The sequence below is a fragment of the Oncorhynchus mykiss genome, chromosome 18 (genome assembly GCF_057628025.1).
Source record: "Oncorhynchus mykiss isolate SJ-2025 chromosome 18, ASM5762802v1, whole genome shotgun sequence".
Lineage (NCBI taxonomy): Eukaryota > Metazoa > Chordata > Actinopteri > Salmoniformes > Salmonidae > Oncorhynchus > Oncorhynchus mykiss.
The window spans coordinates 80,635,153-80,648,614 of record NC_143039.1 but is presented as its reverse complement, the minus strand read 5'-3'; the positions used below and the strand labels follow the sequence as shown (position 1 = coordinate 80,648,614).

The 13,462-nt window shown below is 44.8% G+C and overlaps 1 protein-coding gene across 3 annotated transcripts in view; it reads left to right on the top strand.

Annotated features, from left to right (window-relative positions):
• pip4p2 (phosphatidylinositol-4,5-bisphosphate 4-phosphatase 2) overlaps positions 1-13,462 on the top strand; it is a 52,820-nt gene that overhangs the window by 32,630 nt on the left and 6,728 nt on the right. The window contains exons 3-7 of one of the 3 annotated variants that reach the window (XM_090209442.1): positions 7,605-7,711; positions 9,143-9,266; positions 9,967-10,029; positions 10,524-10,576; positions 12,871-12,961. In XM_090209442.1, the coding sequence (XP_090065568.1) occupies positions 7,605-7,711; positions 9,143-9,266; positions 9,967-10,029; positions 10,524-10,576; positions 12,871-12,961 (438 nt within the window). The remainder of the gene's footprint in view (positions 1-7,604; positions 7,712-9,142; positions 9,267-9,966; positions 10,030-10,523; positions 10,577-12,870; positions 12,962-13,462) is intronic. The other 2 variants (XM_036953642.2, XM_090209443.1) reach the window with 2 other exon arrangements.

The window sequence follows — 13,462 nt, the reverse complement described above, 5'->3', positions numbered from 1 at the left end:
ATATACTATACTGACTAGAGAGGACTATACTATACTGACTAGACAGGACAGGGATATACTAGACAGGACAGGACTATACTATACTGACTAGAGAGGACTATACTATACTGACTAGACAGGACTATACTATACTGACTAGAGAGGACTATACTAACTGTACAGGAATAGACAGGACAGGGATATACTATACTGACTAGACAGGACTATACTATACTGACTAGAGAGGACTATACTATACTGACTAGAGAGGACTATACTATACTGACTAGACAGGACTATACTATACTGACTAGAGAGGACTATACTATACTGACTAGACAGGACTATACTATACTGACTAGACAGGACTATACTATACTGACTAGAGAGGACTATACTATACTGACTAGACAGGACTATACTATACTGACTAGACAGGACAGGACTATACTATACTGACTAGAGAGGACTATACTGACTAGACAGGACAGGGATATACTAGACAGGACTATACTATACTGACTAGACAGGACTATACTATACTGACTAGACAGGACTATACTATACTGACTAGAGAGGACTATACTGACTAGAGAGGACTATACTATACTGACTAGAGAGGACTATACTATACTGACTAGACAGGACTATACTATACTGACTAGAGAGGACTATACTATACTGACTAGAGAGGACTATACTATACTGACTAGAGAGGACTATACTATACTGACTAGAGAGGACTATACTATACTGACTAGACAGGACTATACTATACTGACTAGACAGGACTATACTAACTAGACAGGACTAGACTAGACTGACTAGACAGGACTATACTATACTGACTAGAGAGGACTATACTAACTATACAGGACTAGACTAGACTGACTAGACAGGACTATACTATACTGACTAGAGAGGACTATACTATACTGACTAGAGAGGACTATACTAACTAGACAGGACTAGACTAGACTGACTAGACAGGACTATACTATACTGACTAGAGAGGACTATACTATACTGACTAGAGAGGACTATACTATACTGACTAGAGAGGACTATACTATACTGACTAGAGAGGACTATACTATACTGACTAGAGAGGACTATACTATACTGACTAGACAGGACTATACTATACTGACTAGAGAGGACTATACTATACTGACTAGAGAGGACTATACTAGACTGACTAGAGAGGACTATACTATACTGACTAGACAGGACTATACTATACTGACTAGACAGGACTATACTATACTGACTAGACAGGACTATACTATACTGACTAGACAGGACTATACTATACTGACTAGAGAGGACTATACTAACTATACAGGAATAGACAGGACAGGGATATACTAGACTGACTAGACAGGACTAGACTGACTAGACAGGACTATACTGACTAGACAGGACTAGACTAGACTGACTAGACAGGACTATACTATACTGACTAGAGAGGACTATACTAACTATACAGGAATAGACAGGACAGGGATATACTAGACTGACTAGACAGGACAGGGATATACTAGACTGACTAGATAGGACAGGGATATACTAGACAGGACAGGGATATACTAGACTGACTAGACAGGACAGGGATATACTAGACTGACTAGACAGGACAGGGATATACTAGACTGACTAGATAGGACAGGGATATACTAGACAGGACAGGGATATACTAGACTGACTAGACAGGAATATACTAGACTGACTAGATAGGACAGGGATATACTAGACTGACTAGATAGGACAGGGATATACTAGACAGGACAGGGATATACTAGACTGACTAGACAGGACAGGGATATACTAGACTGACTAGACAGGACAGGGATATACTAGACTGACTAGATAGGACAGGGATATACTAGACTGACTAGATAGGACAGGGATATACTAGACTGTCTAGACAGGGATATACTAGACTGACTATACAGGAATAGACTAGACAGGACAGGAATATACTAGACTGACTAGACAGGGATATACTAGACAGGACAGGGATATACTAGACAGGACAGGGATATACTAGACTGACTAGACAGGACAGGGATATACTAGACAGAACAGGGATAGACTAGACTGACTAGACAGGGATATACAGGGATATACTAGACTGACTATACAGGAATAGACTAGACAGGACAGGAATATACTAGACTGACTAGACAGGGCAGGGATATACTAGACTGACTAGACAGGACAGGGATATACAAGACTGACTAGACAGGAATATACTAGACTGACTAGATAGGACAGGGATAGACTAGACTGACTAGACAGGGATAGACCCTAAAGACCCTACAGTACTACAGACCCTACAGTACTACAGACCCTACAGTACTACAGACCCTACAGTAATTCAGTACTACAGTACTACAGACCCTACAGACCCTACAGTACTACAGACCCTACAGTACTCACATACCCTACAGTACTACAGACCCTACAGTACTACAGACCCTACAGTACTACAGACCCTACGACCCTACAGTACTACAGACCCTACGACCCTACAGTACTACAGACCCTACGACCCTACAGTACTACAGACCCTACAGTACTACAGACCCTACAGTACTACAGACCCTACGACCCTACAGTACTACAGACCCTACAGTACTACAGACCCTACAGTACTACGTCTCAGCTGAGAAGGATCGTCTGTCAGTCGATCCCATCGGCCTGGGGCTGACCTCAATAAGAGGCTATTAGTAGCAGTGCTGTACTGCTCTGCTCTGTCTAGACTCAACTGAAACCTGCTGGGGTTGATACACTTAAATCCATAGCCATGACTGGGCAAAATTTGGACTAATCAGAATGGGACTGGATGTGTCCCAAATGTATACAAATGGGATGTAAAATGCCTTAAAGAAAGTATTCATACCCCTTGACTTATTCAACATTTTGTTGTAACAGCCTGAATAAAATAAAATATTAAATATTTCTCACCCATCTACACACAATTCCCCATAATGACATCACAATACCCCATAATGACATCACAATACCCCATAATGACATCACAATACCTCATAATGACATCACAATTCCCCATAATGACATCACAATTCCCCATAATGACATCACAATTCCCCATAATGACATCACAATACCTCATAATGACATCACAATTCCCCATAATGACAAACATGTCTGTAGACATTTCTCAATTGTAGAAATATCTCACTAACTGTACATAACTATTCATACCCCTGAGTCAATACTTTGTATTGTAGAATCACCTTTGGCAGTGATTACAGCTGTGAGTGTTTCGCTCGTCGTCGGAATGAGGAGACCAAGGTGCAGCGTGGTAAGCGTACATCTTTCTTTAATAGATGAACACCAAAAAAACAACAAAATATAAACGACCGGAACGTTCTGCAGGCTACACAGTAACTATACAAAATCAAGATCCCACAAACTAAGGTGGGGAAAAAGGCTGCCTAAGTAGGATCCCTAATCAGAGACAACGATAGACAGCTGCCTCTGATTGGGAACCATAACAGGCCAACATAGAAAATACAACATAGATTGCCCACCCTAGTCACACCCTGACCTAACCAAATAGAGAATAAAAAGGCCCTCTAAGGTCAGGGCGTGACAGCGAGTCTTTCTGGGTCAGTCTCTAAGAACTGTGAGTGTTTCTGGGTAAATCTCTAAGAGCTTTGAGTCTTTCTGGGTCAGTCTCTAAGAGCTGTGAGTCTTTCTGGGTGAGTCTCTATGAGCTGTGAGTCTTTCTGGGTCAGTCTCTAAGAGCTGTGAGTTATTCTGGGTCAGTCTCTAAGAGCTGTGAGTCATTCTGGGTAATTCTCTAAGAGCTGTGAGTCTTTCTGGGTCAGTCTCTAAGAGCTGTGAGTTATTCTGGGTCAGTCTCTAAGAGCTGTGAGTCATTCTGGGTAATTCTCTAAGAGCTGTGAGTCATTCTGGGTCAGTCTCTAAGAGCTGTGAGTCATTCTGGGTAATTCTCTAAGAGCTGTGAGTCATTCTGGGTCAGTCTCTAAGAGCTGTGAGTCATTCTGGGTAATTCTCTAAGAGCGTTCCACACCTGGATTGTGCAACATTTGCCCGTGTATTATTTTCTAAATTCTTCAAGCTCTGTCAAATTGGTTGTTGTTCATTGCTAGACAACTATTTTCAGGCATTGTCAAAGATTTCCAAGTAGATTTAAGTCAACCTGTAAACATGGCCACTGAAGAACATTCACTGTCTTCTTGATAAGCAACTCCGGTGTAGATATGGCCTTGTGTTGTGGGTTATTGTCCTGCTGAAAGTTGAATTCATCTCCCAGCGTCTGGTGGAAAGCAGACTGAAGCAGGGTTTCCTCTAGGATTTTGACTGTGCTTAGCTCCATTCCATTTCTTTTTTTCATCCTGAACAGTCCTTAATGATTACAAGCATACCCATAACATGATGCAGCCACCACTATGCTTGATAATATGGAGAGTGGTACTCAATAATGTATTGCCCCAAACATAAAAAGTGATTTGCTTTGAAAAACGTTTTGTAGTATTCCTTTAGGGCCTAGTTGCAAACAGGATGCATGTTTTTGAATATATATATTTTTCCGTTCAGACTTCCTTCTTTTCATGCTGTCAGTTAGGTTAGTATTGTGGACTAATGACAATGTTGTTGATCCATCCTCAGTTTTCTCTTGTCACAACCATTCAACTCTGTTGCTGTTTTAAAGTCACCATTGGCCTCATGGTTAAATCGCTGAGCGGTTTCCTTCCTCTCCGGCAACTGAGTTTGGAAGGATACCTGTATCTTTTTAGTGACTGGGTGTATTCATAAGGGCACAGGACGAGACCCAGATGCAGACACGGGAGGCAGATGGTTCAAGTCTCTGATATTTATTAGTATCCAAGGGGCAGGCAAGAGACAGGTTGTGGACAGACAACATATCATGACAAGGTCAGAGTTCAGGAGGTACAGAGTGGCAGGCAAGAGACAGGTCGTGGACAGACAACATATCATGACAAGGTCAGAGTTCAGGAGGTACAGAGTGGCAGGCTGGAGGTCAGGGCAGGCAAAATATCATGACAAGGTCAGAGTCCAGGAGGTACAGAGTGGTAGGCAGGGTGGAGGTCAGGACAGGCAAAATATCATGACAAGGTCAGAGTCCAGGAGGTACAGAGTGGTAGGCAGGGTGGAGGTCAGGACAGGCAAAACCTCATCAAGGTCATAGTCCAGGAGGTACAGAGTGGCAGGCAGGCTGGAGGTCAGGACAGGCAAAACCTCATCAAGGTCAGAGTCCAGGAGGTACAGAGTGGCAGGCAGGGTGGAGGTCAGGACAGGCAAAATATCATGACAAGGTCAGAGTCCAGGAGGTACAGAGTGGCAGGCAGGCTGGAGGTCAGGACAGGCAAAACCTCATCAAGGTCAGAGTCCAGGAGGAACAGAGTGGCAGGCAGGCTCGAGGTCAGGACAGGCAAAACCTCATCAAGGTCAGAGTCCAGGAGGTACAGAGTGGCAGGCTGGAGGTCAGGACAGGCATTATCGCCATGCTCAAAGGGATATTCAATGTCTGTTTTCTTTTTTTTACCCATCTACCAATAGGTGCCCTTCCTTCCCGAGGCATTGGAAAACCTTCCTGGTCTTTGTGGATGAATCTGTGTTTGAAATTCACTGCTCAACTGAGGGACTACAGATAATTGGGGGTACAGAGATGAAGTAGTCATTCAAAAATCATGTTCAACACTATTATTGCACACAGAGTGAGTCCATGCAACTTATTATGTGACTTGTTAAGTACATTCTTTACTCCTGAACTTATTTAGGCTCCTTGCCATAAGAAAGGGGTTTATTGACCCAAGACATTTCAGCTTTTCTTTTTTTAAATCAATTTGTAAAACTTAAAAAAAAAAAACAGAAGTCTAATTTGACATTGTGGGGTATTGGGTGTAGGCCAAGTGTCAAAAAATAGCTCAGTTTAATACATTTTCAGTTTTTTTTCAGGTTTTAACACAACAAAATATGGAAAAAGTCAAGGGGTGTGAAAACCTTCTGACGGCTCTGTAGCTACAACAGCTGTGTTTATTCAATGACATTTGGTGTGAAAGTCTCCATTTGGTGTGAAAATCTCCATTTGGTGTGAAGGTCTCCATTTGGTGTGAAGATCTCCATTTATTGTGAAGGTCTCCATTTGGTGTGAAGATCTCCATTTATTGTGAAGGTCTCCATTTGGTGTGAAGGTCTCCATTTGGTGTGAAGGTCTCCATTTGGTGTGAAGGTCTCCATTTATTGTGAAGGTCTCCATTTGGTGTGAAGATCTCCATTTGGTGTGAAGGTCTCCATTTATTGTGAAGATCTCCATTTATTGTGAAGGTCTCCATTTGGTGTGAAGGTCTCCATTTGGTGTGAAGGTCTCCATTTGGTGTGAAGATCTCCATTTATTGTGAAGGTCTCCATTTGGTGTGAAGGTCTCCATTTGGTGTGACGGTCTCCATTTATTGTGAAGGTCTCCATTTGGTGTGAAGATCTCCATTTATTGTGAAGGTCTCCATTTGGTGTGAAGGTCTCCATTTGGTGTGAAGGTCTCCATTTGGTGTGAAGATCTCCATTTATTGTGAAGGTCTCCATTTGGTGTGAAGATCTCCATTTATTGTGAAGGTCTCCATTTGGTGTGAAGGTCTCCATTTATTGTGAAGGTCTCCATTTGGTGTGAAGATCTCCATTAATTGTGAAGGTCTCCATTTGGTGTGGTCTCCATTTGGTGTGAAGGTCTCCATTTGGTGTGAAGGTCTCCATGTATTGTGAAGGTCTCCATTTGGTGTGAAGATCTCCATTCATTGTGAAGGTCTCCATTTATTGTGAAGGTCTCCATTTGGTGTGAAGATCTCCATTTATTGTGAAGGTCTCCATTTGGTGTGAAGGTCTCCATTTGGTGTGAAGGTCTCCATTTATTGTGAAGGTCTCCATTTGGTGTGAAGATCTCCATTTATTGTGAAGGTCTCCATTTGGTGTGAAGGTCTCCATTTGGTGTGAAGGTCTCCATTTATTGTGAAGGTCTCCATTTGGTGTGAAGATCTCCATTTATTGTGAAGGTCTCCATTTGGTGTGAAGGTCTCCATTTGGTGTGAAGGTCTCCATTTGGTGTGAAGGTCTCCATTTGGTGTGAAGGTCTCCATTTGGTGTGAAGGTCTCCACTTGGTGTGAAGGTCTCCACTTGGTGTGAAGGTCTCCACTTGGTGTGAAGATCTCCACTTGGTGTGAAGGTCTCCACTAGGTGTGAAGGTCTCCATTTGGTGTGAAGGTCTCCATTTGGTGTGAAGGTCTCCATTTGGTGTGAAGCTCTCCATTTGGTGTGAAGCTCTCCATTTGGTGTGAAGGTCTCCACCTGGTGTGAAAGTCTCCACATGGTGTGAAAGTCTCCACATGGTGTGAAGGTCTCCACTTGGTGTGAAGGTCTCCACTTGGTGTGAAGGTCTCCACTTGGTGTGAAGGTCTCCACTTGGTGTGAAGGTCTCCACTTGGTGTGAAATCCTCCATTTGGTGTGAAATCCTCCATTTGTCAAATTTTGAGCTTTGATGCAAACCAAAGGATTTGTTGAAGTTTACATAAACGTTTATTTCAATCACCCTTAGGGTTGTTCTCTTTCTTTCAGCCCATCAAAAACCCACCGACTGGGAAGAAGTATGTACGCTGTCCCTGTAACTGCCTCCTCATCTGCAAAGACTCATCTAGGAGGATAGGATGCCCCAGACCCAACTGGTAGGTGATAGGATGCCCCAGACCCAACTGGTAGGTGATAGGATGCCCCAGACCCAACTGGTAGGTGATAGGATGCCCCAGACCCAACTGGTAGGTGATAGGATGCCCCAGACCCAACTGGTAGGTGATAGGATGCCCCACCACAGACCCAACTGGTAGGTGATAGGATGCCCCAGACCCAACTGGTAGGTGATAGGATGCCCCAGACCCAACTGGTAGGTGATAGGATGCCCCACCACAGACCCAACTGGTAGGTGATAGGATGCCCCAGACCCAACTGGTAGGTGATAGGATGCCCCAGACCCAACTGGTAGGTGATAGGATGCCCCAGACCCAACTGGTAGGTGATAGGATGCCCCAGACCCAACTGGTAGGTGATAGGATGCCCCAGACCCAACTGGTAGGTGATAGGATGCCCCAGACCCAACTGGTAGGTGATAGGATGCCCCAGACCCAACTGGTAGGTGATAGGATGCCCCAGACCCAACTGGTAGGTGATAGGATGCCCCACCACAGACCCAACTGGTAGGTGATAGGATGCCCCAGACCCAACTGGTAGGTGATAGGATGCCCCAGACCCAACTGGTAGGTGATAGGATGCCCCAGACCCAACTGGTAGGTGATAGGATGCCCCAGACCCAACTGGTAGGTGATAGGATGCCCCACCACAGACCCAACTGGTAGGTGATAGGATGCCCCAGACCCAACTGGTAGGTGATAGGATGCCCCAGACCCAACTGGTAGGTGATAGGATGCCCCAGACCCAACTGGTAGGTGATAGGATGCCCCAGACCCAACTGGTAGGTGATAGGATGCCCCAGACCCAACTGGTAGGTGATAGGATGCCCCAGACCCAACTGGTAGGTGATAGGATGCCCCAGACCCAACTGGTAGGTGATAGGATGCCCCAGACCCAACTGGTAGGTGATAGGATGCCCCAGACCCAACTGGTAGGTGATAGGATGCCCCAGACCCAACTGGTAGGTGATAGGATGCCCCACCACAGACCCAACTGGTAGGTGATAGGATGCCCCACCACAGACCCAACTGGTAGGTGATAGGATGCCCCAGACCCAACTGGTAGGTGATAGGATGCCCCAGACCCAACTGGTAGGTGATAGGATGCCCCACCACAGACCCAACTGGTAGGTGATAGGATGCCCCAGACCCAACTGGTAGGTGATAGGATGCCCCAGACCCAACTGGTAGGTGATAGGATGCCCCAGACCCAACTGGTAGGTGATAGGATGCCCCAGACCCAACTGGTAGGTGATAGGATGCCCCACCACAGACCCAACTGGTAGGTGATAGGATGCTCCAGACCCAACAGGTAGGTGATAGGATGCCCCAGACCCAACTGGTAGGTGATAAGAACAACCTCATCAACCTGTATGGTAACTCCTCCCCCCCTGTGTGCCCCGCCCCCTACAGCAGACGCATCATCAACCTGAGCCCGGTGATGGTGATTCCAGAGGAGCAGCCGGCCCAGCCAGCCCTGCCAGTCCAGCCTGAGGGCACGAGGGTGGTCTGTGGCCACTGTGGAAACACCTTCCTCGTATGTGCCCAATCAGTGTGCCCTCTGAGCAGCAGTCAGCACCTTCTGGCCTGTCAGAGACTAGCCTGTATTCAGGTGTCTCAGAGTGGTAGTGCTGGTCCAGGATCTCCCGTGTCCATTCCTTATAATTGAAAAGGCGCAACTGATCCTAAATCAGGACTACTAAACTGAGACACTTAATGAATGTGTTGTGCCGTCTTGCCAACGACAGTGGTCATAGAAGTTTGGCAAGACGGAACAAACAGATCTGGGACCAGGCTGGTCAGAGACTGACTTGCCTCAAATCGTCTGTGTGTTGGTTGGGTTGAGTTGAGTTGGGTTGAGTTGAGTTGGGTTGGGTTGAGTTGGGTTGGGTTGAGTTGGGTTGGGTTGGGTTGAGTTGAGTTGAGTTGGGTTGGGTTGGTTGGGTTGGTTGGTTGTGAATGCTTAGAGTGTAGTACACCAAACACACGTGTTTCAACTTGGACCAATATAAGCTCTACCTATTTGACCTTTGACCTTTTGCAGTAGGGTAGTTGGTACTTTGTAGCAGGTCGTAGTGATACATGCAGTTGGTATGCATCCCAAATGGCACCCTATTCCCTATATAGTGCACTACCTTGATCAGAACCCATAGGGTGCCATTTGGGATACAGGCTACCTACAGTAGCGGTACCCTGGTGTGTTAAGGTTGTTGCCCGTTATGCGTCTTGGTGTCTAGGGTAACGAGGACTCTGCCACGGCCCCTCCTGATCTCCATGACAACAGCACCTCCAAAGACCAGGTCTCTATGAGCTGGGGGTTACCACGGCACCTTGGGGCTCCAATAAACCATTACATAAACAATACTATATTATTACACAATAATAATAATAATAATAACTCATTCAGCTAATAACACCCTTTGTCTAACCCCTAATCAATCAAGTCAAATTGATGAGCAACGTGGAATGAATGAGCCTCATACTAATGTCCATCATGTAATGGGCACTTCAGGTCCCTAATAGTGCCACTTTACAGCGGCATCACAGACAACAAAAAGAAACATGGTGGATTATGTTTGTAGAGATTGAAAGTGTTTGAAATCAGTGACAAAGCCTTTTAGTAGTTGTTAGTTGACTGTAGAGTAGAATTCAGTGTGTGAGTTTGAAAATGTGTTTGTCTGTATTCATGAGTTATTTGTGTGTGTGTGTGTTTGAGGTGTGTGTTAGAGAGAGAGAGAGAGGTCTGTAAACAGTATACTATCTAACCCAAACTGTTCTTGTCTTTCCTCTGCAGTGGATGGAGCTCCGATTTAACACGCTAGCAAAATGCCCTCACTGCAAAAAAATGTAAATTCCTCAAACTTCAAATCATTCAAATACGCTGGACCAAGTTATGTCCAAGATCATTCAACATTCTCTGTTTGGTTACTTGGTGATTGGAGTTTACACAGACTCCACTAGGGACACTTCAGCAGCTGATTTGTGCTGCTTCTCAGGGTTTGCAGACTCTAGTCCTTAGAGAGAAACAGAGAGACACAGAGAGAGACACAGAGAGAGAGACACAGAGAGAGAGACACAGAGAGAGAGACACAGAGAGAGAGACACAGAGAGAGAGACACAGAGAGAGAGACACAGAGAGAGAGACACAGAGAGAGAGACACAGAGAGAGAGAGAGAGAGACACAGAGAGAGAGAGAGACACAGAGAGAGAGAGAGACACAGAGAGAGAGAGAGACACAGAGAGAGAGAGAGAGAGACACAGAGAGAGAGAGAGAGAGACACAGAGAGAGAGAGAGAGACACAGAGAGAGAGAGAGAGACACAGAGAGAGAGAGACAGACAGAGAGAGACAGACAGAGAGAGACAGAGAGAGATACAGACACCGGGAGAGAGACAGAGAGAGACACAGAGAGAGAGACACAGAGAGAGAGACACAGAGAGAGAGCCCTCTCAGTCAACTGGTGTTGGACCTCACCAACCAAGCTGACACCAGCACTGCTTCAAAAGAAATAATTCCAATAAGCAAAATCATGAACCAATCAAAGGAATCATATTTACAATACTGGAAAAACGAAACAAAATCCCAAAGCCGACTAAATTGCTATCTGACCCTAAACAGAGAATATGAATTGGCTGATTATCTCTACTCTGTCAGAGATATGAAGCAGAGACAGATCCTTACCAAGTACAGGCTGAGTGACCACCGATTGGCAATAGAAACCGGCAGACATAAAAAGACATGGCTACCCAAAGAGGAGCGTGTATGTGGTCACTGCATGACAGGGGAGGTAGAGACAGAGATGCACTTTCTCCTTTACTGTGATAAATATTCCTCACAAAGAGATTCATTATTCACAGAAATGACTACATATATTCCAAATTTTTACAAATTGAACCCAGAGGAAAAACTAAGAATACTCATGGGCGAAGGAGCAATGGCTCCTCTTGCAGCCAAATATGTATTTTCCTGCCATAGCCTGAGGGACACTGAATAATAACATCTGCATAGTAAACAGTAACTTACTTATTATTATTATTACTATTATTACTATAATTGTTGATGTTTGTCGTCCCAAATATGGGTGGTAATGGTAGTGATAACAGTTTAGTGATGGTAGTAGTAGTCGTAGTAATGATGATTGTAGTTGTAGTACTGATATAAAGAAGAAGATGGCCGTTATTTAGTTATAGGTTGGTTGTAGTTTCATTTTCCATAATTTTATTTTATGTTTGTTACATTTCTACTATTGACTGTTACCATTTTATTGTATTTATTTTTGTATTATTATTTACTACCATTTTATATTATTATTTGCTATCATTTATAATTTTGTTACAATGTATATTGTATACATTGTTGCTTTGGCAATATTGACACAATGTTTTTCATGCCAATAAAGCAGCTTGAATTTGAATTTGAATTTGAGAGAGACACAGAGAGAGATACACAGAGAGAGATACACAGAGAGAGATACACAGAGAGAGATACACAGAGAGAGAGACACAGAGAGAGAGACACAGAGAGAGAGACACAGAGAGAGAGACACAGAGAGAGAGACAGACAGAGAGAGAGACAGACAGAGAGAGAGACAGACAGAGAGAGAGACAGACAGAGAGAGAGACAGACAGAGAGAGAGAGAGACAGAGAGAGAGACACAGAGAGAGAGACAGACAGAGAGAGACACAGAGAGGACAGACAGAAACCCTAAACCTACTGTAAAACTGTAAAAATCTTTGAATACAGTCATAACCTAACAATTGTCTCTGTCTCTCGCTCTGTCTCTGTCTCTCGCTCTCTGTCTCTCTCTCTGTCTCTCTGTCTCTGTCTCTCTCTGTCTCTCGCTCTGTCTCTCTCTCTGTCTCTCTGTCTCTGTCTCTCTCTGTCTCTCGCTCTCTGTCTCTCTCTCTGTATCTGTCTCTCGCTCTCTCTCGCGCTCTCTGTCTCTCTCTCTGTCTCTCTCTCTCTGTCTCTCGCTCTCTCTCTGTCTCTCGCTCTCTGTCTCTGTCTCTCTCTCTCTCGCTCTCTCTGTCTATCTCTCTGTCTCCACCCTACAGATCATCTGTCGGTAGTTACCTTGGTAGTGCCCTTCTTTGACCACTCAGTGATAACCTAACCAATGTCTTTGTGCCCTCCACCCTACAGATCGTCTGTGGGTAGTGCTCTTCCAAGGAGGCGTTGTTGTGCCTACATCACTGTGGGAATGATCTGCATCTTTATCGGAGTGGGATTAACAGTGAGTACAACCGTATTAGAGTTCCTTGAGTGGCACAGCGGTCTAAGTCACTTCATCTCAGTGTTAGAGGAGTCACTACAGACCCTGGTTCAGAGGGGCGTCACTACAGACCCTGGTTCAGAGGTCTAAGTCACTTCATCTCAGTGTTAGAGGAGTCACTACAGACCCTGGTTCAGAGGTCTAAGACACTGCATCTCAGTACTAGAGGAGTCACTACAGACCCTGGTTCAGAGGTCTAAGACACTGCATCTCAGTGTTAGAGGAGTCACTACAGACCCTGGTTCAGAGGTCTAAGACACTGCATCTCAGTACTAGAGGAGTCACTACAGACCCTGGTTCAGAGGTCTAAGACACTGCATCTCAGTGTTAGAGGAGTCACTACAGACCCTGGTTCAGAGGTCTAAGACACTGCATCTCAGTGTTAGAGGAGTCACTACAGACCCTGGTTCAGAGGTCTAAGACACTGCATCTCAGTACTAGAGGAGTCACTACAGACCCTGG